Raw genomic sequence first — 21,964 nt, forward strand, 5'->3', positions numbered from 1 at the left:
GGGTTAGGCTAGAGGTGAAACTCATAAGATCTCGCGACCAACTCATGGCTCTGGCACATGGATAGCAAGCTTCCACGCACCCCTGTCCATAGCTAGTTCTTTGGTGATACTCCAATCCTTCAGGTCTCTCTTAACAGACTCCTCCCATGTCAAATTCGGTCTACTCCGACTTGTCTTGACATTCTCTGCACACTTTATCTATCCGCTATGCATTGGAACTTCTGGAGGCCTGCGCTGCATATGCCCAAACCATCTCAAACGATGTTGGACAAGTTTCGCTTCAATTGGTGCCACCCCAACTCTATCTCGTATATCATCATTCCGGACTCGATCCTTCCTCGTGTGGCCACACATCCATCTCAACTTATGCATCTTCGCCACACCTAACTGTTGCTTTTCAATCAGACAAAAATAAAAAAAAAATGATCTACTATCCGTCGCTGACCGGCGGTAAATTAAACTAGGCCCACAAGAAAGAAAAAAAAAGTAAAATCCAGAGAAAAGAAAGAAAAGGGGATGGAGCTGAGATTCAAACCTAGTACTCCCTCCATCTAGGTGCATAAGTCACCTTACGAAAACCAAATAATCCCAAAACACTTAGGCGCGGTTCATTAACTCTCACCTCGTTTCTTGTTTATTGACATATCAACCAATAAGAGATGTGGGACGTACATGCTTTCAATGACTTGAGACTACCAAACATGATATGCAGTGGTTAGTTCATTGCATGCAATGCTATTAATTAGCAAATAAAGATTAAATTCTCTCATTTTCCCCTCTGCCTTGATCGTGATGCAGAACTTAAGATGACTTATGCACCTAGACGGAGGGGGTATATTGGGATAGAAGGTTGTATGTGCTAGACATTAGGAATGACTTCAGTTTGTATTGGAAAAGGGGTTCGGTGCTAGATTGCTTAACCGACCAAGCGGATAAAGAAAATAATAAAAATAAAAGAGTCCGACTTGGGCATGGGATGTGTAGTGTACGGCTAGATCTTGCCGGTGTAGCAGGAGGCGTGCTTGCGTGAGGGCGTGCTGGGCACACGAATCATTTTTTAAGTTTTCAACTTTTCCAGTTAATGGACGTTTTTGCGTCTCTTATGGATGGTATGATGGATAATTTTGATGCAAATTTTAGGGGTAATTTAGTGACAGGCGAGAAGAAATGCTTCTCCCTTTATTAGTAGGTATAGATTTTTACATATAAGTATACTTATTTTAAAATGTGGTAACATATTTCGGAAACATATATAGATGCAAACCAAACAGATAAAAAATTGCTCACATGTGTAAAAAATGTTCATGTTTTTTCTTCGAAAAGTTTCTATACATGAAAAAAGAATTTTTTTAATAATTTTTATACACATATATTAAATAATTTTTTCTGTAGTTTTGAAAGATTTTATTTCATAAAAGTCACACATATATATAACGTTTAGAAATAGAATTTTCGTATAATTTAAATAAAATAATTTTATTTATATCCAAAATATTCATGTTTTAATTTAAAATATTCATTTGTATTTGCCCGAAAGCCATAGGGGGGGAAAAGGAATCCACGAAAATAACAGAAACCCAAGTATTGCTTGGCCCGGCCCATGTGGGGTGCGCTATGAGCGAGCGCGACCTCGGCCCCGGATAAAACCCCGTCCTCCTCCCCAAAGCTCGGAGCCACCTTTTTCTCCTCTTGCCCGTGCCATTTCGCTGCCTTCGCTCGCACCGCCGCACCACCGCCTCCGCCTGGATGGCCCCCGCTGCCTTCCGCGCAGCCGTCGCGGCCCTCCGGCAGAGGGCCGCCGGACCCGTCCCGTCCCGCGCCACTGGGCCCCGGATGGAGCGGACTCTCTCCACGGGAAGCGCCTGCGCCGCGGGCCCAAGGAGGTAGTTCGCTCGCTCTCCCCCTCTTGTAGTGCTCGTGCAGGACATCGTAGAAATTCCAGATCCGGTTCGCTCGAGCGGGTTGATTTGTTACCAGCGTTTGATTTATGTTGGAAGGAAGGACAATGGCTATTGCTGATCGAAGTAGGTAGTCCGCTCGCTCTCGCGCACCAGTTCCTGGAAATTCCCGATCCGCTTTGCTGGAGTATTTTGTTCTGTGACGAGCGATTGATTTATGTAAGTGAAAGGAAGGGTGATGAGTTCGGTCGCTTTTGTAGAATTTTACGTCCCATTGGTTTAGTTCCTCGCTTGGGGAATTTCCCCTTTGATTAACGTTTAGTTCGGGTTCAATGATTTTCCGGCCAATCAACATCCTTCCATTCTGTTTCAGCTTTACATTTAGTTTGCCATTGAAAAGGTACAGGTACGACAATGTGTGGTCTCTTGTAATGGCATGATTCTGACCTGGTAAGCATGCACCAACCAGGTTTAGGTTGTTTAGAACAACAAGGTGTGGGGGTCAAGAAGGACGGTGATGTAAGATTATTAGACTGCTGTTATTCATCTGGTCTACATGCTTTGCTGGCCAGACCAGCTGATTAACTGATGCGATATCATTGATGCTGAAGATGCAGCAATATTCTCATTGTTGTATACTATTGTTACATCACCTTTTTATTTTTCCATTGGAAACTAGGAATTCAGCAAAGAAACCTCTTCTGTTCCCAGGTTTGCAGGTACAATCCTAAGAAGACTGACGCTGTCATCGAGGAATTGAAGAAAAATACCCAGGCGGCTAATGATGAGAGGGAGGAGCTAATAAAGGCAATTAAGAACCTTGAGACAAAGCAAACGAAGCCTTGGTTCAACTCTACAATTAAAGGACGTCTACTGTAAGTACTTTCCTGCTTTCCGGCCTTGCACAATATACATCAGGGTTAGGCTGTAATTTGTCAGTACTGATTATGTAGACCATTGGTACAGCTGTACACATGTGATGTGTAGCTTACTATGAATGATATTTTTCCGCTGTTCACACCAGCAGTTCTAGCCTGTGATTGATTAAAACCTGTATGTCTAGTAATAATCTTACTTCATCCCGAATGTGTTCTGGAGAAGTAGGAACTGGCATTGGAATTATTTTTAGTTGGTTGCTATCTTTTATACGATGCACATTAGTGAATAGAACTTGAGGAGCTTGTAGCGAAGCTTGTTATGTAATTCAAATGCCAAATGTTACTCGTCTTCAAGCCTCTTTAACATTTTCTCGGTGGCACACTTGGTGTTTTAAACTCATAGATATAAGCACGAATATGAGCTGATTGTATGATTCTGCTATCATGTCCTTTAGTACTCTACTGTGTGTGGTACTCACTACCCATAGAGTATGTATTGTCATTAGAGTTCAATTTTTATGTGTTGTAAAACCGCACATCACTACTATATGTGTTCTTTTTCTCATTTCTGCATGCAGTTCACATGTAATGCTTGAACTGTTTATAGGTATCGTTTCATTACAGTGTATTTGTCTCGTTTACACTATGGTTTCAGTTTGAATTTGAGTGCCTGCTTAATGACCTACAGTGTATTTTTCTGCTATGCGCATTCTCCAGCAGTTCTAACCTGTGATATATAAACATGCCTATGTCTAGTTATGTATAATAATCTTACTTCATTTCCAATATGTTCTGGAGAAGTAGGAACTGGCATTGTAATTATTTTCAGTTGGTTGCCATCTTTTATACGATGCACATATATTGAATGCAACTCTAGGAGCTTGTAGGAAAGTTTGTGATGTGAAAATAGTGGTTCAAATGCCAAATACTACCTGTCTTCAAGCATCTCTATCATTTTCTCAGTGGCATACTTGGTGTTATAAAATCTTAGACAAAAGCACCAACATGAGATGTCTTTTTGATTCTGTTATCACGTCCTTTAGTACTCCACCGTGTGTGGTACCCATAGAGTATGTGTTGCCATTAGGATTCTCTTTTTATGTGTTGTTATAAAACCATTCATCAGTATTATATTTGTTGTTCCATTTTCTGCATGCAGTTCACATGTGATACTTGAACTATCTATATATGTATTGTTACATTACAGTGTTTTTTTCTGTTTATGGTATGGCTTTCAGTTAGTATATTTGAGTGTCTGCCCAAAGAAGATGATCAGTTCTGATTTTGTATGACTGTGGTAGTTGATAAGTTATGAAGTGCGTTTTTATGAAACAGAGTTTTCATGCATTATATTGTTCCATTCCAATGTGTCCTTCCTTTGTTGCTGGGATAATTCCTTATTAATATTCCCATGATTTTTAGTATGATTTATGACTTGCGCACTGGCAAGAACCTATACCCTTGTGTAAGCATGGTTCCTATTTTTTAGGGACTGGCCGGGCCTGATTGCCCTGACGCTGGCGGCTGGAGAGATCGTGAGTAAAATTTGGGGTTGAGCTGCACGTAAGGTAATTATCCCCTTGCAACTCTATTTTGCGCTTGCTTGTTTTAGTGCCAACTATGGTCACTAATCTTGTTTTGCTGCTCTGTAGGCTATAGGTAAATGAAGAATGAAGACTATTTTTCTTCTCTGTAGGATGTACGTAACCGAAGGTGGAAGACTTTTGCTGCAATGAGTAGTGAATGATGTGGCTATACAGAAACACGAATTGGACAGACATACATACATCACTAGTATCTGGTGTCGAAAACGGGAAATGGAGTTAACTGTGTGCACGGTTGAATGTTTTGGCCAATGACGTGTAGGACGATGGTGTGCGGTGGGTGCTCGCAATCCCAGAAGTGAAGTTTTCCTATCCTGTGCATTTGCAGTTTTTGTTTAATGAGGCTTGGCTATCGATTGCATTTGCTGCTGCTTGCTGTGCATTTGCTGTTGCTGTTTTGTTTCCGTATGCATGCATGCATGCACCGGTGAGAGGTTAGCGTAGCATAGCAGGACCGAGGGTCCAAGCAAGCTACAGATTTGCTTTTAACCACGATTACATAAGGAACCTTTACATTTTGTTTCCGTTGGTGGTCTCTACGTGTCAGTCAGTTGGTGGGTGGAAAGCCATTGCTTACTCCGGCCCAGCTGTGTGCTTCTCTGCCTGCTGTTCTAGTTCTAGGCTTTGCTGCTTGGTGTCGCCTGTGAGAGGAAAATCGAGTTTGGGAGGCCGCCGTGGTAGGCGGCGTGTGGGGTGTTGGGCACCGCTTCCAGAGGAGGCTTTTCCCTGCCCTGCGGTCGACGGCGTTTCGCTCGAGCTGCGCTTTGCCTTGGGCTTGCTAGTTCTCCGGCCAGGTGCGTTCCTTGGACGCCGGCCGGAGACCAGGCGTTGGCGTTCGGGGACCGTGGTCAGGGCAATCGGTGGCTCTCGTGCTATAGTGGCCGTCGGTGCTGGTGCTGGGCCTGGGCGGCACGGCACGACAGCTGGTGGGAGGCTATGCGGGGGCGCCGGCGGCCAGAAAGCCAGGCGCGCGCCAACTGCGGTAGGAGAAGGGGCATGCCGGTGGCCGGCATCGGCTGCAACCATGCGGAGGCAGTAGTACAATCTACGATCTTGGCTTTGGCGACTTGGTCAGGTGGGGCGCGAGGGTGCTTGGGTGGGTGGAGAATTGGGAAGAGTCTCGCGTTCAATCTCTTCTGGTTCGAACGGACTTGGGATGATTCTCGCGTTCTTGTTCTGGGCGAGGGGCCTTACTGCTCCTGTCTGAGACAAGGTTCTTCTTGTGATTTGGGTTCAGGGGGGAATTGATGACAGGAGAAGAAGGTAGAGGCTGAGCTGAGGTGAGACAGGCTTTGGCATTAGGTGCAGGCAGTTGCTAGCTGAGCCGTTCCTCTGTGTTTTCTGGGCAGCCGCTGTGGAGGCCAGGTACGTCGCTGGCGGCGAGGGTGCACTGGCACTTGAAGCGGCTCAACAAGCCAAGCCGGCCCTTCTTGAATTCAATTTTGACATCTTATTTCATTGTGGCCACTGAACTTTTGTGTTCATGCACTTCAGCAGATGGGCCAGCACGGAGAATGGTGATTTCTTTGGCGTGAACTGCTTCTTTATTTTGGGCCTTGTTCTTGGGATTGGGGTTAATTATCATCTTTCTTCCTGTTGATTTGGTATATACTACTGTACTGTAGCTGCGTTTTCTAGAATTTGACCAAGCTTGGGTAGAAGCTGTATTTTCCAAATTCAGAAAAGATTGCCTTTTCTCTTTTTCTTTTGGTTTTTTATTCGTGGTGCTATTTTCCATTGCTACTCTGCTTCTGTTTTCTAAATGTCAGCGTTTGGTGATGGAGTAGGCAAATTCAAGCAAAGTGGAGCAGGAAGATGAGATTTGCATCCATCCGGACTGTTTTTTGCCAAAATAGCCTCCAGTTGAAAAAGAGCAAAACCTTCTGTTTCTTTGTTAACATTTCACCACCTACCGAAATGAGCAGCTTTTCAGTGCAAAAGATGAGTATATAGTTCAACAATGTCTTGCTGCATGCCATCTTACGTTGCATTTTTATTGGAAGATGCAAGTTTGAGATTTAAGTTCTGCACACTGGCAAGAACAGTGCATTTTCTTTTTCGGACTCAGATATGCTGTAACATGTTTTTTCTTCTCATTACTGTATGTTTACAAAATGCGCAGAGTCCAGATGGAGGCATCATCGATTGCGTGCACATATCACAACAACCTGCCTTTGTTCATCGTCCCCTCAAGAAACATGCTCTTCAGGTACAGAATCCTCCACTTTCCACTTCAGGTACAGATGGTAGTAATGGGATGTGGCCAATTTGCAAAGTAGGAATCTGAGGACATTTTACATCTTTTATTCCGAAGTAATCCAGCCAAGGAAATTTGGCTGAAATTGTGATTGAGCAACTTCATATATGAGGCGAGGAATGTTCATCATTCGGGCTCTGTGGTGGCTGAACACATACTCCGGCTAGCTAGCTGCTAGTCAGATGCCTGGTACTGGCTCATCCGGACTTGTGCTTGCAGGAAGCTATACTCACAGCTTGTTGGTATTGCCGATTAACAACGGTGCTATGTCTATATTGGCCATTACTTTGAATTATACAAAAGCTTCTTCAAAGATGATCATGTTTGTGAGGGAGAAATGGTCTAAGATGGTTTTGAGCTTCGTTAAACTGAATGGCTTCGTATCGCCCAGAGGAAGGAAGGAGAGCTATTGATGCAGTAACCCATCATGCCTCGGGTAATTTTCTGGCAGCCCGAACCATATATGTACCTCATGCAGCTTCCACGGTGATCATGGAGGCATTTGCCCCAAGACATCGCTTGTCGTTGCCGAACGAGATTGGATGTAATCGTCTCCAAGCGGAATCTGATTGTCTTGAAGTTATTGAAGCATGCTCAAGGCAGTAGCAATGGTATGATGAGGCAGCCTTTATTTACGACTCTTGCATCGATATTGCTCGGGACATTGGAACGGTAAGTTTTTTTACGCACTGTCACTGGGAAGCATCAATTCAAGCATTTCATGACGAAATTTTTTGGAGCATTAATTTGGGTTTTTTTGCCACAACTTTCACGAATGTCATTACATGATGAAATTGTGCAAGCATTGAAAACATTTCCCAAAGTTTGTCACAGAAGTTAAAAAAAATGTCAATTGTTATTAAAAAAACCGGATTAAAAAAATGTGGCAGCTTTCGCGATGACTTTCTCTTCCTGTCGCCACTTCTGCAATTTGCAAACTTTCTTCTCCATGTTGCCAAATTCCCGCTCCCCCTAGGAATCGAGATGAGTCTGAACCTCGGCGAGGGTATCGACAACACCATGTAAGCCTCTTTGCCTAGCTCCCAATTGCCACATCGCCTGAACCTTCTAGTAATCCACATGGGTACAACAATAACAACAACAACAACAACAACAACAAAGCCTTTAGTCCCAAGCAAGTTGGGGTAGGCTAGAGGTGAAACCCATAAGATCTCGCAACCAACTCATGGCTCTGGCACATGGATAGCAAGCTTCCACGCACCCCTGTCCATAGCTAGCTCTTTGTCGATACTCCAATCCTTCAGGTCTCTCTTAACGGACTCCTCCCATGTCAAAATATTTTCATATCCGCTATGCATGCGACCAGCCGACCATCATAGTGGATCTCAATTCCGTGAGTACAAAGCAATATTCAGTTTCCACAGTCCTAATATGCTTCATGGTAGTAAACTCGAGCATGCCTAGGAAATCAAAGTTAACTAGAGGACGATCTAGTCTAGCTTTAACATTCACGTGAATCCCCTTGCTGTTTTGTTATCCCATGTGAAAGGGACTCTGCGCCGCCCCAGATCCTAGAGTGCACAATCTGCCACTGCTGCCCCAAATGTCCGCATCTGTCCCTTAGGTATTGCATTGGCTGCAAAGCGCTCTTCGGCATGCAGCCTCATTGAAATCTCCCATGGACGCAAGAAACACCAACTGTGGTGTCTATTTTCCACCCTTGGCTCTTTGTAAAAACCTGTGAAACGCCAACTCTTATTACTTTGATTGACTTTCACATCGATATGAGACAAACTATAGTTTTCGAACGATACATCAACATATTTTGACTAGAAAAGACCAATACCTCCACTAAGCCCTTCGCTATTGACGGCAAAACAACTAGAAAAACCCCACCGGATACAATTACTATCTCTCTTTTTGATACAATTACTATCCACCTGCGGAGAGGTTTAGAGTTTAGACACATCAGTGATAACTCTTGCTCTAAAAAAAAACCCCACCGACGATGGATGCATGCTTGTCGATCTATTGGGCTATTGCCAAACCCCATGTGTTGTTCCTCAGATTGTACAATAGATTAACTACCCTCACCCAGACTGGCAGCCTGTCGAACTTGAGTTCTGATGGCTTCATGTGTGCTTCGAAATCCTCCAAGATCACCACATGTTTACTAATGTGCCAAAGTGCCCCTTCCCAAACACGATCTCGGGCTCGCTTCAATTCAAAGTCGGCCGCAAACAAGTTCTCTCCCAGTGGGCGAAAATTCAAGCCCCTAGGGTTGCCCCATGCTGGACGGAGGGCGTTGCATGTTGTTTGGATGTGAAGAAGATTGCGGTACATAACCTTCCCCGCCAGCAGCCACTTCGTAGGTGCGTCGTCGTCAATCACGAGAGGCGTCGTCTCCTCCTCGGAGATGTCCAACTTTCCCAGTGACTCCTCCATCTGAACTTGCGCAGAACGAGGTGAGAGAGCGCCGCTGTGCTTCCATCCTTTGCCGGCTGATGATGTTGCCATCATGCCCGTGCTCGCTGGTGTGTCCTGCCGATGAGTTCAGCGGCGCTGTCAAGTCCACCTAACCCTAATCGCCGCCAGAGGGTATTAGGTTTTTGGGGACGTTCCATGCAATAGAGCTCACTGGGGAAATGGTAGGTCAAGCAAGGACAAGTCCCTCGCTTATTATTGACAAAATAATTAAACATGGCAAATATCCTTACAAAGAGTCCGGCAACGGAAGCATGAAAACAAACAAATGGAAATGAATAGTCTCAACAGGAACAAGTAAAAGGTGCGGAAGCATGCACCGAAAGAGCGAACTGTGAGCGCACCCTGCTTTGTAGTACGTAGGAGTAGATCGAGTGCATCGAGCCTCCCTTAGATAATGCGAAGCTCCGGGATTTTGCTTACCTTCTGACGCCACTCATCCTTCTTCTTCCACCGCGCACTGAACTCGGGGTGCAGGCCAACCATCCAAAGCTTCTTGAGGGAGTCAAGGGACTCGATGCCATCAGGAATTATCCCCAGCTTCGGCATCGACCTAAGATACAACGCTCGGATCGTCGGAATGGCGCCAGCTTCTATCGTTAGCTTGACGACGTCATGCATATCCTGCAGCGAAAGCGTCTTGAGGAGCGGGAAAACGGCTGCAGGGATAACCAAATGCTTCGCGCTGTTCACCCTGTTGAGATTCAGGTGAGTGAGGTTTTGCAGGTAAGATGAAAGTTCCTTGAGTGTATCTTCCCCGAGGTTGCACCAACTCATGTCCAGGTACTTGAGGTTCCCTCCGTGATCCTTGAATATGGGGCAGTCCAGAGTCGCGGTGGCCCAGAGCCCCTTCACGATCAGCCTCTGGAGCTTGCTGGACGTTGGCTGGAGAGCTTCGAAGGAGAGCTCCTCGTCTTGGCCACTCGCGGCGAGCGACAGGCTCGAGAGAAGAGGCAGCCTGGACACCGCAGCGAACAGTTCCGCGCACTGGTTCGCGCTGATGTTGTCGATCCACAGGCTCTCCAGTCTCATCAGCTTCTCGAGTTGCTCTGCTAAGTCATTGCTTGCTTCGACTGTCTCGAGAGTCTGCAGCTGCTCCAGGTTTGATAGAGCTCTTGGTGCAGCCACTCCCAGGCACGTGAACTCCAGATCCTTGTCGTCGTCAGAACGGTCGGCTAGCAGGTGCCTTAGGTTCTTCACCTTGGCGACCCCTCGTGGCAGCCTTTCTATGCCAGTTGATTTCACATCCAGGGTCTGCAGATTCAGCAGCTTCTCAATAGAATCTGGTAGCATCTTGATTGCAGTCCCTCTTAAGCCGATGTATCGCAGATTGAATAGGTCCCCAATGGACGGTGGCACCAGAGTGATATTGGAATCCTGCAGCTCGAGAACAGTTATGAACTTGGACTTGAGCAGAACTGGCCATATTGCGTCCGGGGACGATGCAGGGCTTCTTCCATGTGCTATCAGGGTGCGGAGATGCGGCAGCCCCTTCTTCTGATTGATATACGTGTCTCCACTCATGGACAGGCGACGAACTATCTCAGTATCCATTGTTGAGATGGCTTCAGAGGAGTTATTTGTTGCGCCGAACCTCACGTTCCTGGCAATGGAAAGAGCCAGGTCGCGCACTATGTCGTGCATCTTGCATGTGTTCACCCTGCCTAGCTCATCCGTCTCCACGAGCTGCAGCATGTTCCTCCGTATCAGCTCCTCCAGGTACCCCTCAGCCACCTCTTCTGCCGTGCTCTGGTCTTCTCTCACGGCGAATCCTTCTGCAACCCACAGCAGGACAAGGCTTCTCCGTGCCAGATACCAATTCTGCGGGAACATACTGCAGTACAGGAAGCAGTTTCGGAGCTCGGGAGGCAGGTCGCGGTAGCTCAGGTTTATAATCCCTCGCACATCATCGTTCTTGGCCAGATGGTATCGAAGCTGGTTATAAACCTGCGTCCACACAGGCTTTATCTGCTTCCTCGAAGACAGCAGGATGCCGATGGACACGATCGCCAGTGGCAGGCCTTGGCATCTCATGACAATATTTTCCGCGAGCTCCTTGAGATGGTCGGGGCACTTGTGGTCTCTGTTCTTGGCAAATGCCCTCTTTCTGAAGAGCTCAGATGCATCACTGCTTTCCAGGGGTTGCAGTTTAAGCCGGCGAGCTGGATTAGCAAGAGAGGCCACATCATCGGACCTTGTCGTGATCACAACACGGCTTGTTTCAAGATCTTTGAATGCGTCCTGTATGTCCAGAAACACACGTTGGTCCCATACATCATCCAGTACTAGGATGGTATTGTGTTCCTTGAGCTTCTTGTTCAGTACTGCTCTCAGATCTTGGATGTTCTTGTCATTCCCCAGCTGCTCTTGCTTATCCTCACCAACACTCCGAATCAGTGTCCTCAGCAGAGCGTCCGGCGCGTATGTCTTGGACACAGCAATCCATGCATGGGCCTGAAACTCGCTCTTGGCCCGCTCATACACATTTGCGACGAGGGTGGTCTTTCCCAGTCCTCCCATACCGCACACTGTTATCACTGTTCCATCTGGTTCTGCCGACTGCAGCCACTGTGTCAGCGGGACCTTGTATGGTTGCATCCCCACCAGATCTTCATCATTTACAAACTGCGGGAACCGGACTTGAGGCAACAGTTCATCTTGGGGGGCTTGCATCTGTTGTTGAGTCAGGTCAACATGCACATACCGTTCTCTCAGGGCCGTAACATGCTGAATGTCTTCATCTATCTGGATTATGTCAGATGCCATTGCACTGAAAAGCTTGCTGAAGTATATCTTCTTGGCCTGTCTCATCATGAAGGACTCTCCCTCGAGCTCAAGAGCATGATGGGTGAAGTTGTCCATGACATCCTCCACACGGTACGCCAGCTTCCTCACGTCCACTATCCATTCCTTGAGGAGCTCGTTCGTGTCGGCCGTGTCAATGTGCCGTACGACTGCATTCATCATCCTCAGTTCCCGCTCAATTTTCCCGACCTTACTTGGAAGGTCCCTCAGCTTTCTTATTTCTTCAGTTAGCTTGTAACCGGCTTGTTCGGCTAAGTAGTAACTCACTTTCGTGAGCGCGAGAAGGAGTGACTCCGCCATTTTGTTTTCTGTTGATAGACAAAGAAAAAAAAAGTGGCAACTTTTAGTTTTTGTCAGATAAAATGTGATAGATGCATATAAGCATGCATGTCATTAATCATTAGTATATCATGTATGATGAACTGATGATCGAATAATCCAACAGCCACAAAATACACCTTTTTTTAGATAAAACACAAAATACACCTTCACAGTTATGCTGAGGAAAATGTTGGGTGAGAGGCGATTAGGGCTCATGTGCGGCTCCTGCATGTGCGTGCGTGTACATCCCAATAGATCTCGTTGGCGCTAGTGCGGGCTGGACGTGCGGGCTTGTGGGCTGAGCCCGGCTCAACCGAAAACGCTAGACTTACAAATAGGCTACGAAGAGGCTACATAAATTTTCATACTTAATTAATCTGCCCCCTGTTACAAGCTGCGGCCTATGTGGTTCAGATGATTCCTGGCAACATTCACTTTTACATTGCAACATGGCTAGATGTGTGTGGGCTCTCCATGATCCTGACCTGGTGGAAGTGGTGGAAAATACAAGGGAGCCTGATGCCAAGAGGTGGATTTTCTCTATTCTGGACTCCCTCCCATATGATGATTTTATCGAAGTGCTAATCACCCTCTCGGCGATTTGGCATGCTCGACGTAACGCACCACACGAGCAGGAATTCCAAAGGCCTTTTGCTACATTTAATTTTGTGAACAAATACATTAGAGAGTTGGGTGAATGCAAACAAAAGAAGCAGCCGGTAGTGCCAGTACCTATTCCCTGGGCAAGAGCAAAGTGGATCCCGCCAGCTCAAGGGCTCGCCAACATTAGAGTGGATGGCGCCGTCTCTAAAGAAGCAAATGAGGGCACCTACAACGCCGTGTGTCGCGACGCTTCTGGCCACTATCTTGGAGCCTCGGTTGTCAGAACCTTGGGCATCACTGACCCAGCTACTCTCGAAGTGTTGGCTTGTTGGGAGGCACAAGCTATTGCGTTTGATCTCTCATTATCACATGTGGTGATTCCTTCGGATTGCTGGATTGTGGTGAATGATATACACAACGAAATAGGTGCTGCGTATGCTAGTATAGTGAAGGAAATTAGATCTAATGTTAGTCAGTTCAAGGAGTGCTCCTTCATCTTTGAAGGAAGAGACACAAATATCGAGGCACATAGTCTCGCTAAACATGCTTTTGGTTTGGACTTGGGTCGCCATGTTTGGCTTCTCAATCCTTCAGATCTCCATTGTATTCCCATGAACATTATTAATCAATAAAGTGTGTTTAGTTTAAACAAAATCCCCCCCCCCCCCGGTTAAATTTAACCGGGCGGGGGCCCCTGCCTATTTCTTCTCCAATCAAGCATTTCCACCTGACCACTGTAATAAGAAAAAATAAGTAAGAGATGGCACTCCTCGCCGTCGAACGAGGAGATTGCATCGGATCAAGTTGAAGGCGAGGAATCCAGAGTTTCACCACGGTTTTGAGGGGCGTAAGGTGATTTTGGGCGTTTCGCCATTGATGACGGTCACCCGAACTTCATGGGGAAGGGGGTGCAATCGATTTGTTGCTGGAACGGGCCACAAGTACTGCGTCCAGGACCGTCCGTGTGGACTTTCGTCCAGGACCGAACCGCTCCTTGGAATGATGCAAATAATGATACACTATTGAAAAGATATCATCGAGGCACAACATTTTCATATAGAATTCACTCTAATTTCTTACGGTTGAAGGGCAGTTTTAAAATTACCGAAACACGAAACTCTATTTTTCAAATTTGCGATTTTTTGGTATGGTTTTTGCTGTAGTTTTTAAACTGTTTGTCGAAACGAGGCGTGTGATATGCCGTTGGAAAGTTATGGAAAAGTCAGAAATTTCATATGTTGAACTCTTTTTGAGATTCCTCGCAGTTCTAAATAAATTTTGAAAATGGAGCGGTATCCGATGAGTGACAGCTATCATCAAACCACTCATCAGAATGACGCAAATGATACGCCGTTGGAAAGATATCGACGAGGCACAACTTTTTAATCTAAAACACTCTCTCTAATCCTTACGTTTTAAGAGCAGTTTTGATTTTACCGGTATGCGGCCACCGTGTTTTTCGCAACACCAAAATCAATGAAGTGAACTCCATCAAACAGAAAACAACACTGCTTTCGGTGGAAAAGCGCACTGCATAGGGCAAGCGAACTGCATGATTTCTTTTATTTTTCTGATGAACAAGAGTGGACCTTAGAGACGAGGGCAAATGAACCACAACAATATCGAAAAGTGAACTGCAAACGCTATCGAAGTGAACCACATTATACTCTTGTGATTTAAGTTCGACATAAGTGAACCGCAACAGTATCATTTTACAAGTGAACCACATACTATTTTACACTGAACCGCATAGTATTTTACATTGAACCACAATCTCACACAAAACTGAACTGAACTCCATAATGAAGTGTGTATGACTTTACTTTGTCTTTTTTGTAACACTCTACTGCTACAAAAACATAGCGAACTGCACGGATAAAAGAAGTACGAACCGCAGAAACTAATGACATGGAATGTTTACAAAAACATATAGCATAACTAAAGAGACTCAAGGGGGAGTTCGCTGGAGATAAACCACCGGCCACTACAAAATGAACCACATCTTACATTTTTCGATCTCACGAAATGTCAACAAAGTGAACTGCACATGTTCTTTTGAAAATGTTTTTCACAAATATCTTTTTAACTTTTCGCCAAATTACTTCCTTTTTCCATAAAGAAAACAATTGCGTTACTTCCATTTTTTCTATAAAGCATTTTTTCTATAAAGCAAACTAAAAACTTGCAAAAAACATGAAACTATATGGATGGGCGCACCACGACCGGATCAAGCACACATAGGATCCAACAGCCATAGTCGTGATGTGCCTCACCTTTTGCCTTCATGGTTGTTTCTTGTTGGACTCTAGGAATTTTACAACACAAAACAAAATGCATCGGGTCCCAACAGGGACTGCATGCATGAGCCACTCGCCGACGAACTGCATCTCATTGGACGGAGCGACCCAGCCTCCTCATGCTCGCCATCACATGCGATGGCAGCTTCCTTTGTAGTAGAGAGGCCATGACTGGGGGTAGCCAGGGGTGCCATCGCCGGCATGAAGAAGGATGCGCCAGAGCATGAGGGGAAGTAGGGATGCATCATGCTTCGGGGACGAGATTGTGCTGGCCGCATCGGGGTACTGAACTGCACGATGCAGTGCAAAAAATGCAGTGAACTGCACGGACGCGCCGGAGAGGTGTAGCCCGTGTCTCTAAAAGAACTGCACTCCCTTTCTCTAAAAAACGAAGAAAATTGCATGCGACGGAAGGCCGAACTGAATGCATGAGAGCTCGCCGGAGGGGAGGGGAGGCAGGATAGCTCACTCGAGGGATGGGGATCCCTGGCCGTGGAGCCAGCAGACCGGGCGGTAGCGTGACGTGGAGCTCACGTTGATGCAGCAAGGGAGCTGGATCCGAGGCGATGGGGGCAGGAGCTCATATAAGCAACGCGTGGCAACCAGGTCGACCGTGCCCCGATGGTCGTCGGCACTTTACCCCGGTGGGATGGAAGGGAGCAGCAGGGGAGCAGGAACCCTCTGTTTGCATAGGCTGATGCATTTCATAGACAACCGAGGGAAGATGGGGGCCCATTGCCGCACCGATAGTCGTTGCAGCCGATTCTGGTGGTTTAAGGCCGCGTCGGGGGCCGGTGGCGGCCGGCTCAGGCGGTTGAGGCGGCTCTAGGGCCTGGGGATGGTGGCGGCCGGATTCGGTGGGTGAGGCTGCATCGGGGGCCAGTGGCGGCCGGATCCAGTGGTTGAGGCCGCACCGGGGGCTGGTGGAGGCGGAGGGAGCAGGGAGGAAGAAGGTGGGTTCGGGGGTGGGTGGGTGGGTGCGAGGGCGGTGCACACCCAAGGAAGCACATGGGTAAAGTGCGGAGGGTCAGATCCATCACCGGCGAGGACGTGGCGGCGAGATCCGGTGAGAGGAAGGTGGATGGAGTGGCCACCGCGGCGAAGAAGAAGATGGAGAAGGAGAGTGAGTGGGAGGGTGAGCGGTGCGGGACTTGCCCAGGGTGGGGGTTGACCAGGTGCAGGTGGGAGGTCGTGGCCCGGGGGGTGGGTGCGGTCTGTGCGGTTCGACCGGTTTTGGGTAGGAGGTTTAGCTCGGGCTTTTTTTGGATTCTCTCATTTTTTGCTGAGACGTGTGATTGGAGAACAACATGAGGTTTTGCCGAAATCCTGTCTCGGATAGGAGTAGAGCATGAGAATGAAGCCATCCTACACGTCCTCTGATTGGATTTGGGCCTATTCTTAGCAATTAGATAGTTTGAGCTAATGCTATAAAACCTGATAGCCGTGAATAATTGTAATAAATTGAACAAATACTACATGAAACTACTTGGTCAATGAAAACACATCAGATGGAGGATCATGAGTGGATGTTCAGCGGACAACTGAGGGAGGATTGTGAGTTTGGAATATATTACAAAGACGAACCAGGTCTTGGAAGCAGCATTTGCCAGACATAGTAGACATGGTGGAGTGTGGTGCCCTTGCACTGCTTGCGGTAACAAGCATGAAAGAAGAAATGAGGTGATGGGTAAGCACCTTCTCAAGAATGTGTTTATGCTAGGCTATCACTGAGAGTTGTACATTGTGTGTTGGAGCCCGAGCGTGCGGGAGAGGAGGTGGTACGACAATGGAGAAGCGAGTATGGTACTCATGTTGAATTCGAGTGGATTGCAGAAAACCACCATATTGACATCGAGGTTTGCGAAAAACACCGGTTTACAAGTTTGGAACAAAAACCACTAATTCTTAGCCTAATATTTTGCAGAAAACACTAATCAGTCGCTTCGGGCAGTTTAACCGTGATTATGACATATGGTTCCCACATTTGTTGACGTAGTATAACGTTGCATGTTAGACATAGTTAGGTGATGATTTTTCTAGATTTACAAAATAGTCCCTGTAATTCTACAGGGACACCTTTCAATCAAAAAAATAAATAAAAAACAATCAACTCCATGGAAACTGTTGTCTAGTCTCTGTTTCTTCTTTGTCCAGCTCCCGTGCCAACTGCTGCTTCCACGTTGGTGAAAGAGCTCCTGTTTCGGGCGGCGGGGTGACAGGGCACCCCCGCACCGCCGTGTCACCCGACCTCCTCCTTTGCTTCTTATTTTCTCACATCTCCTCTTCCCTTCCCGAGCTCCCTCTCTTCTCCCGTAGGTGTCTCCGCCATGGACATCCAAGATGTCCCCCATCGTGCTGCCCCTCCATTGTCATCGACTTGATCCAGGAGACAGCGCCGCTACCAAGCCCCTTCACGCCTAGAGCAGTCGCTAAGGAGGGCATCCTGCCGGTCCACCAGTGAGAGGAGGCGGAGTGACACATGCAGGAACTAGGTGGCGAGGGGTGCGTCCCAGGATTGGGATCAACAGCTGTTGGGGCGCACGTCCATGCACTGGGAGGTGGCATCCAGGCCGTCGCCTCACCAATCTCCGGCACCGGGAGCCGCCGTCGGGACCATGGACTTGGAGAAGGAGGCGGGGCGACGGGTCAGTGCACCATGGAGTTAGAGAAGGAGACGGACCGGGGTGTTGGCGGCGGCCGGTGAAGGAGGCTGCGGCGACTGGTGGTCTTGCCCGCGGTGGAAAGAACCGTAACTACTGCATGTGCTTCCTGTCTAAAAGAAATGAGACCAACCCAATGGCTAACCCTCGTTGGCTTTTGCATAGGACAAATTCCGTGAGCGGCGCACGTTAGAGCCGAGGCTCAAACCGGGGCGGGCTGGCAGCTACCCCAGTTGCCCAGCTAACGGGTCGACGCCCTGCCCTCCGCTTCATGTCTGCCTGTGTGCGGTTTCGTGGGGGTTGACCGAACATATGAAAATGGAGCATATTGTTTTTTTTATTGAAGAGTAATGTCTAGGGACTAGTTTGCAATATTAGACCAAACGTTGTCTAAAGCGAGCCATTATGCCATGTCATCAAATGTGGGACCCACATGTCCTAATCGTTATCAAAATGCCATAAGCCTCTGATTAGTGTTTTTTTGCAAAAGATTAGTCCGAGAATCAGTGGTTTTTGTCCCAAATTTGTAAACCCATGTTTCCTGCAAATCTTGGCGTCAATGGGGTGGTTTTCTGCAATTCACGTTGTTGAATTCATATTAGATGACATGAAAAATACACGTGCGCCTAAAAATTCTGTCACATCTGAAGATTCGAGGCGAATGTGGAGGAGGAGGAGGAGGAGCAAAGGACGAACAAGTTCTATGAATCATTGAATGGGGGCACAGAGACCCCTTCATGGCGATACATAGTTTACTCAATTGGGTGCCATCGCACACCCGCTAGCCGTTAATCATAGTTTGACTCGACTAGCTCCGCCTTAGATACAGTTCTGACAGTTATTCACATTCTGATGCTGAAAGACCACATTTTGCCAATGAACATGTACGGGACGCAAAATCTTTAGTAAACTTAAGCTGCCATATGAGCTGATACATGTTTTTCCAAATGTGTGCATCTTATTTTGAAAAGAACATGCGGGTGCAGATTACTATCCAGAGTACAAAGCCTCTAGGTATATCGAGGTCGAAGCTATTGGTGGTCAGAAGAAGCCATGCAAAGGATTGGAAAAAAGGACATTGGAGGCTTATTAAAAGCTAGATCTAGAAAAAGAATAAATATAAGAACGTGTTGTAACCATACGTATCAAGAATTAAAGCAGGACGTTTGGTATTAAACATCATGGTGGATTGGAGCTGGGTAAAAACCCTATGTCTTAGCTTGCAGATTTATGAAAGGTTTTAGCCCCAGGCCAAACAAAAAAGGGAATCTCCCTGATCACCGGTATCGATGAGTTCACCTTCGACATCTGGTGCGTGAGGTAAAGGGCTGACGCTTCAGATTTCTTCATTCAACCTTCATCGACCATGTTTGCATGTCGGACGGTGCATTGCCGGCTGGGCTTTGAAGAGCCAAACCAGACGGTCGCACTGCACGCTGACGGTGGATAATCAGGTCAATACCCACGTAGGGTTGCCAACAAGGCTGGAAGTCTCTAAGGACGGTTATCACCCCGTTGGGGCCTAGCATCTTCAGCTTGAGGTTGACGTAGATGTGCACTCTCATTAACCTTGCATATCACATCCGTCCAAGGATCGCGTGGTAGGAGCCCGTGAGATCGACCACCTTGGATAGCAGGCTCTCGGTCCTGAAGTTGTAAGGGTCACCAAAGGTCATCAGGAGAGTTATCTACCTGATATGCTTGGTGTAATGTTCTAGGATAATCTTGTGAAAAGTGTTCTCCCATTGTCTTTATTCGAGGGAGACATGTGATTTTTTTTTTATTTGGAAGAAACAAAAAACGGATGTTTGCCCGCATGAACTTTGATGGAAAATAGATGGTTAAGATAGAAGGTGTAATGCTATGATAGTATAATCACAACTTTCCCTTCGTCCCCCTCCCTTGATGGCACATGCGGAATCTGGCTCGCTTGGCGGAGAACGGCTCAATGGCACGATATGGTTGGCTCAGCTTTTCGTTGATAATTGTTAGTGCATCTGCTATGTTAGGTAATGTGTTTGTAGGGGCTTCATGCCTGTTGTGTCTGAATTTCCCGTATCTCTGACTATTGAACAATCTTTTCTGCTTAATAAATACACATAACGAACAGAGCTCTGAAAGCTCTTGAAGAGAAAGGAAAGGGGCCAAAGTACTTGCTGCGCGAAGCGCTTGAGTAAAGATATTTGCATCTTCAACAATGGCGCCGTTATGTGTGGCTATTTTCTGTATTTACATCCGCAGACACATATTAGCGCCCCTCCCTCCAAATTAATCAGGGCACTCCCCCTCACCCGGCTTGTTACAAACTTACAAATAACATGACAAATCTACTTACGGAAATTCAATGTTCTGAAATCAAACTAAATGAACGAAACATATGAAGATGCATGGAAGTGGTCAACCGGAACAGATCTAGAAGAGTATAGTTGATCGATAAAATCTAGAAGAGTATATGATTTGTTACCTTGTTGACGATACCAAACTCCCCAAGTCTAATTCGACTAGTGAACTTTTTGGTGACCTTCTCTAATTCGCTATGTCCATGCTTTGTCACAGTGCTTCTTTCTGGAGATTCTCCAACTCACCGGCAATCTTCTTCATCCAAGTGTTGCTCGAGTAAACGACTGCCGTTCCACTAGGACAGAAATAGGGAGAAGCTCGATGCATGGAGTTTGGCGGGACAGATTATTTAATGGGCAAGTAGAACAGGTACTGGCTTCACCTACCGTATACTGTACAATACGACGCTTGGTTTCTCAAGTCTCGAGAAAAAATATACGCAAGGGGGAGGAGCACGACGGGAGGGAAGGCACCGAGTCAAATCTTCAAACGCAAGGCGAGAAAAGAAAATGCGCAAGAGGGAGGTACACGACAGAATGGGCAACACGACGACCCGTCAAAGGCGGAGGTTCACGACAGGACTAGGCCACCTAACGGCATCTCCAACGCGCACTCACAAATTTCCTTTCCCATCTGTCCGCGGACAGAGAACCAGACCACGGACATAAGTACGGGACGACGCCATCTAATCATAGTTACATATATTTTAACTATTTTTTAACAAATTGGATAAAAAATTCGTGTAAATAAGGCCAAATTTCATATAAACACGTCCGGATTTCATATAAACATGACAAATTTTATTACATTTACATCAAAGAGGTGCTAGTCCGACTCTAAGACATAATTAATACGTAATCTAAATGATCGCCGACACCTGTTGCCTGTGTCCGGCATGAACCAAGGGAATTGAAGTTTTGTCTTTTCCAGCTCCGCCTCCGGAGGCCCGGGAAGTGAAACTGTCTGCCTCCACATCGCCGACAAGCGACTAATCGGCCAAAGATTATGATCCCACCAAGCTTGGCGTCGATGGGAGGGGAGGAGCGGTGGCCTTCCTGGGACACGAGTGACGGAGACCTACCGTGCACTACTCTTCCTCGCTGTCGGCGGCGCCAGCGGACATGCATGCCAGCTTCATGGCCGCCGCGGCGAGGCGCGGACTCGGCGAAGTCCTCCTCGTCGTCGGTCTAGCCGAACACCGCCTCGCCCGCATCGTCCCTCTCCTTCTCGCGGCCGCCAACTCCGCCACCTGCTGGCGGTACCGCCACCGGGCGAGATAGATCTCGCGGGGGGAGCAGTAGGACTCGAGCTGCGCCTACTGCTCCACCAGGTCTGTATTCGGCGTGACGGCCTGCCGGCCGTGAGCCACTCCTCCGCCTGCACGTGCTCCTACATGAGGTTGTGGTTGTAGGCGACGTCGACCTGTGCCTCCCGAGACTACTCCTCCCGCACCATGTCCATGTAATGAGCACGGGCCTCGCTGATGGCCAAGGTGCAATACATCCACGAGGTTGGAGCGGAAGAGGAGGAGGGTGGCGCCCGTTCTTCGGCGGCGGCGTCCTTCATTGGGACGTCGTCGTCCTCCGGCTGCCTACCGGCCAGCCAGCCGACACCAATGGCGACCATCTCCTTCTTCTGGTCTGACGTCATCCCGTCCCAAAGAGCTTTCATGGGGGAGGGATCTTGTAACACCCTTGATGTCACTAGGATTGAGCACTGTAAGATCGAACCCATGTGATGCCCGGACAATTAAGCTACAGTAATCCCCCACTAATGGTGCCATGTCATCACATTACTGTTGCTAATCCTTGGTTGATCCAAATCATAATTCAAATTCAAATTCAAATAAAAGTCAA

The 21,964-nt window shown here is 47.2% G+C and overlaps 1 protein-coding gene and 1 long non-coding RNA gene across 7 annotated transcripts; one reads left to right on the forward strand and one right to left on the reverse strand.

The window, feature by feature from the left end:
• Positions 1–1,666: 1,666 nt before the first annotated feature.
• On the forward strand, positions 1,667–7,272 carry LOC123142639 (uncharacterized). Of its 6 annotated transcripts, XR_006470591.1 has the most exons (6): positions 1,667–1,883; positions 2,610–2,773; positions 4,266–4,344; positions 4,429–4,656; positions 6,503–6,589; positions 6,695–7,272. It is a non-coding gene; the product is annotated as an uncharacterized lncRNA (long non-coding RNA). The 6 variants fall into 6 exon arrangements; XR_006470587.1 differs by having other exon boundaries at positions 4,429–6,589; XR_006470590.1 differs by having other exon boundaries at positions 4,429–6,589; positions 6,857–7,272.
• Positions 7,273–8,760: 1,488 nt separating this feature from the next.
• LOC123142629 (disease resistance protein RPM1) lies at positions 8,761–20,537 on the reverse strand. The gene is made up of 2 exons (XM_044561459.1): positions 20,233–20,537; positions 8,761–12,195 (listed from the first exon to the last, which is right to left on the reverse strand). Exon 2 carries the CDS (start codon positions 12,185–12,187, stop codon positions 9,473–9,475), a length of 2,715 nt encoding a protein of 904 aa, XP_044417394.1. The 5' UTR covers positions 12,188–12,195; positions 20,233–20,537; the 3' UTR covers positions 8,761–9,472.
• Between the last annotated feature and the right edge of the window lie 1,427 nt (positions 20,538–21,964).

Source organism: Triticum aestivum, chromosome 1B (genome assembly GCF_018294505.1).
Source record: "Triticum aestivum cultivar Chinese Spring chromosome 1B, IWGSC CS RefSeq v2.1, whole genome shotgun sequence".
NCBI classification, from domain to species: Eukaryota; Viridiplantae; Streptophyta; class Magnoliopsida; order Poales; family Poaceae; genus Triticum; species Triticum aestivum.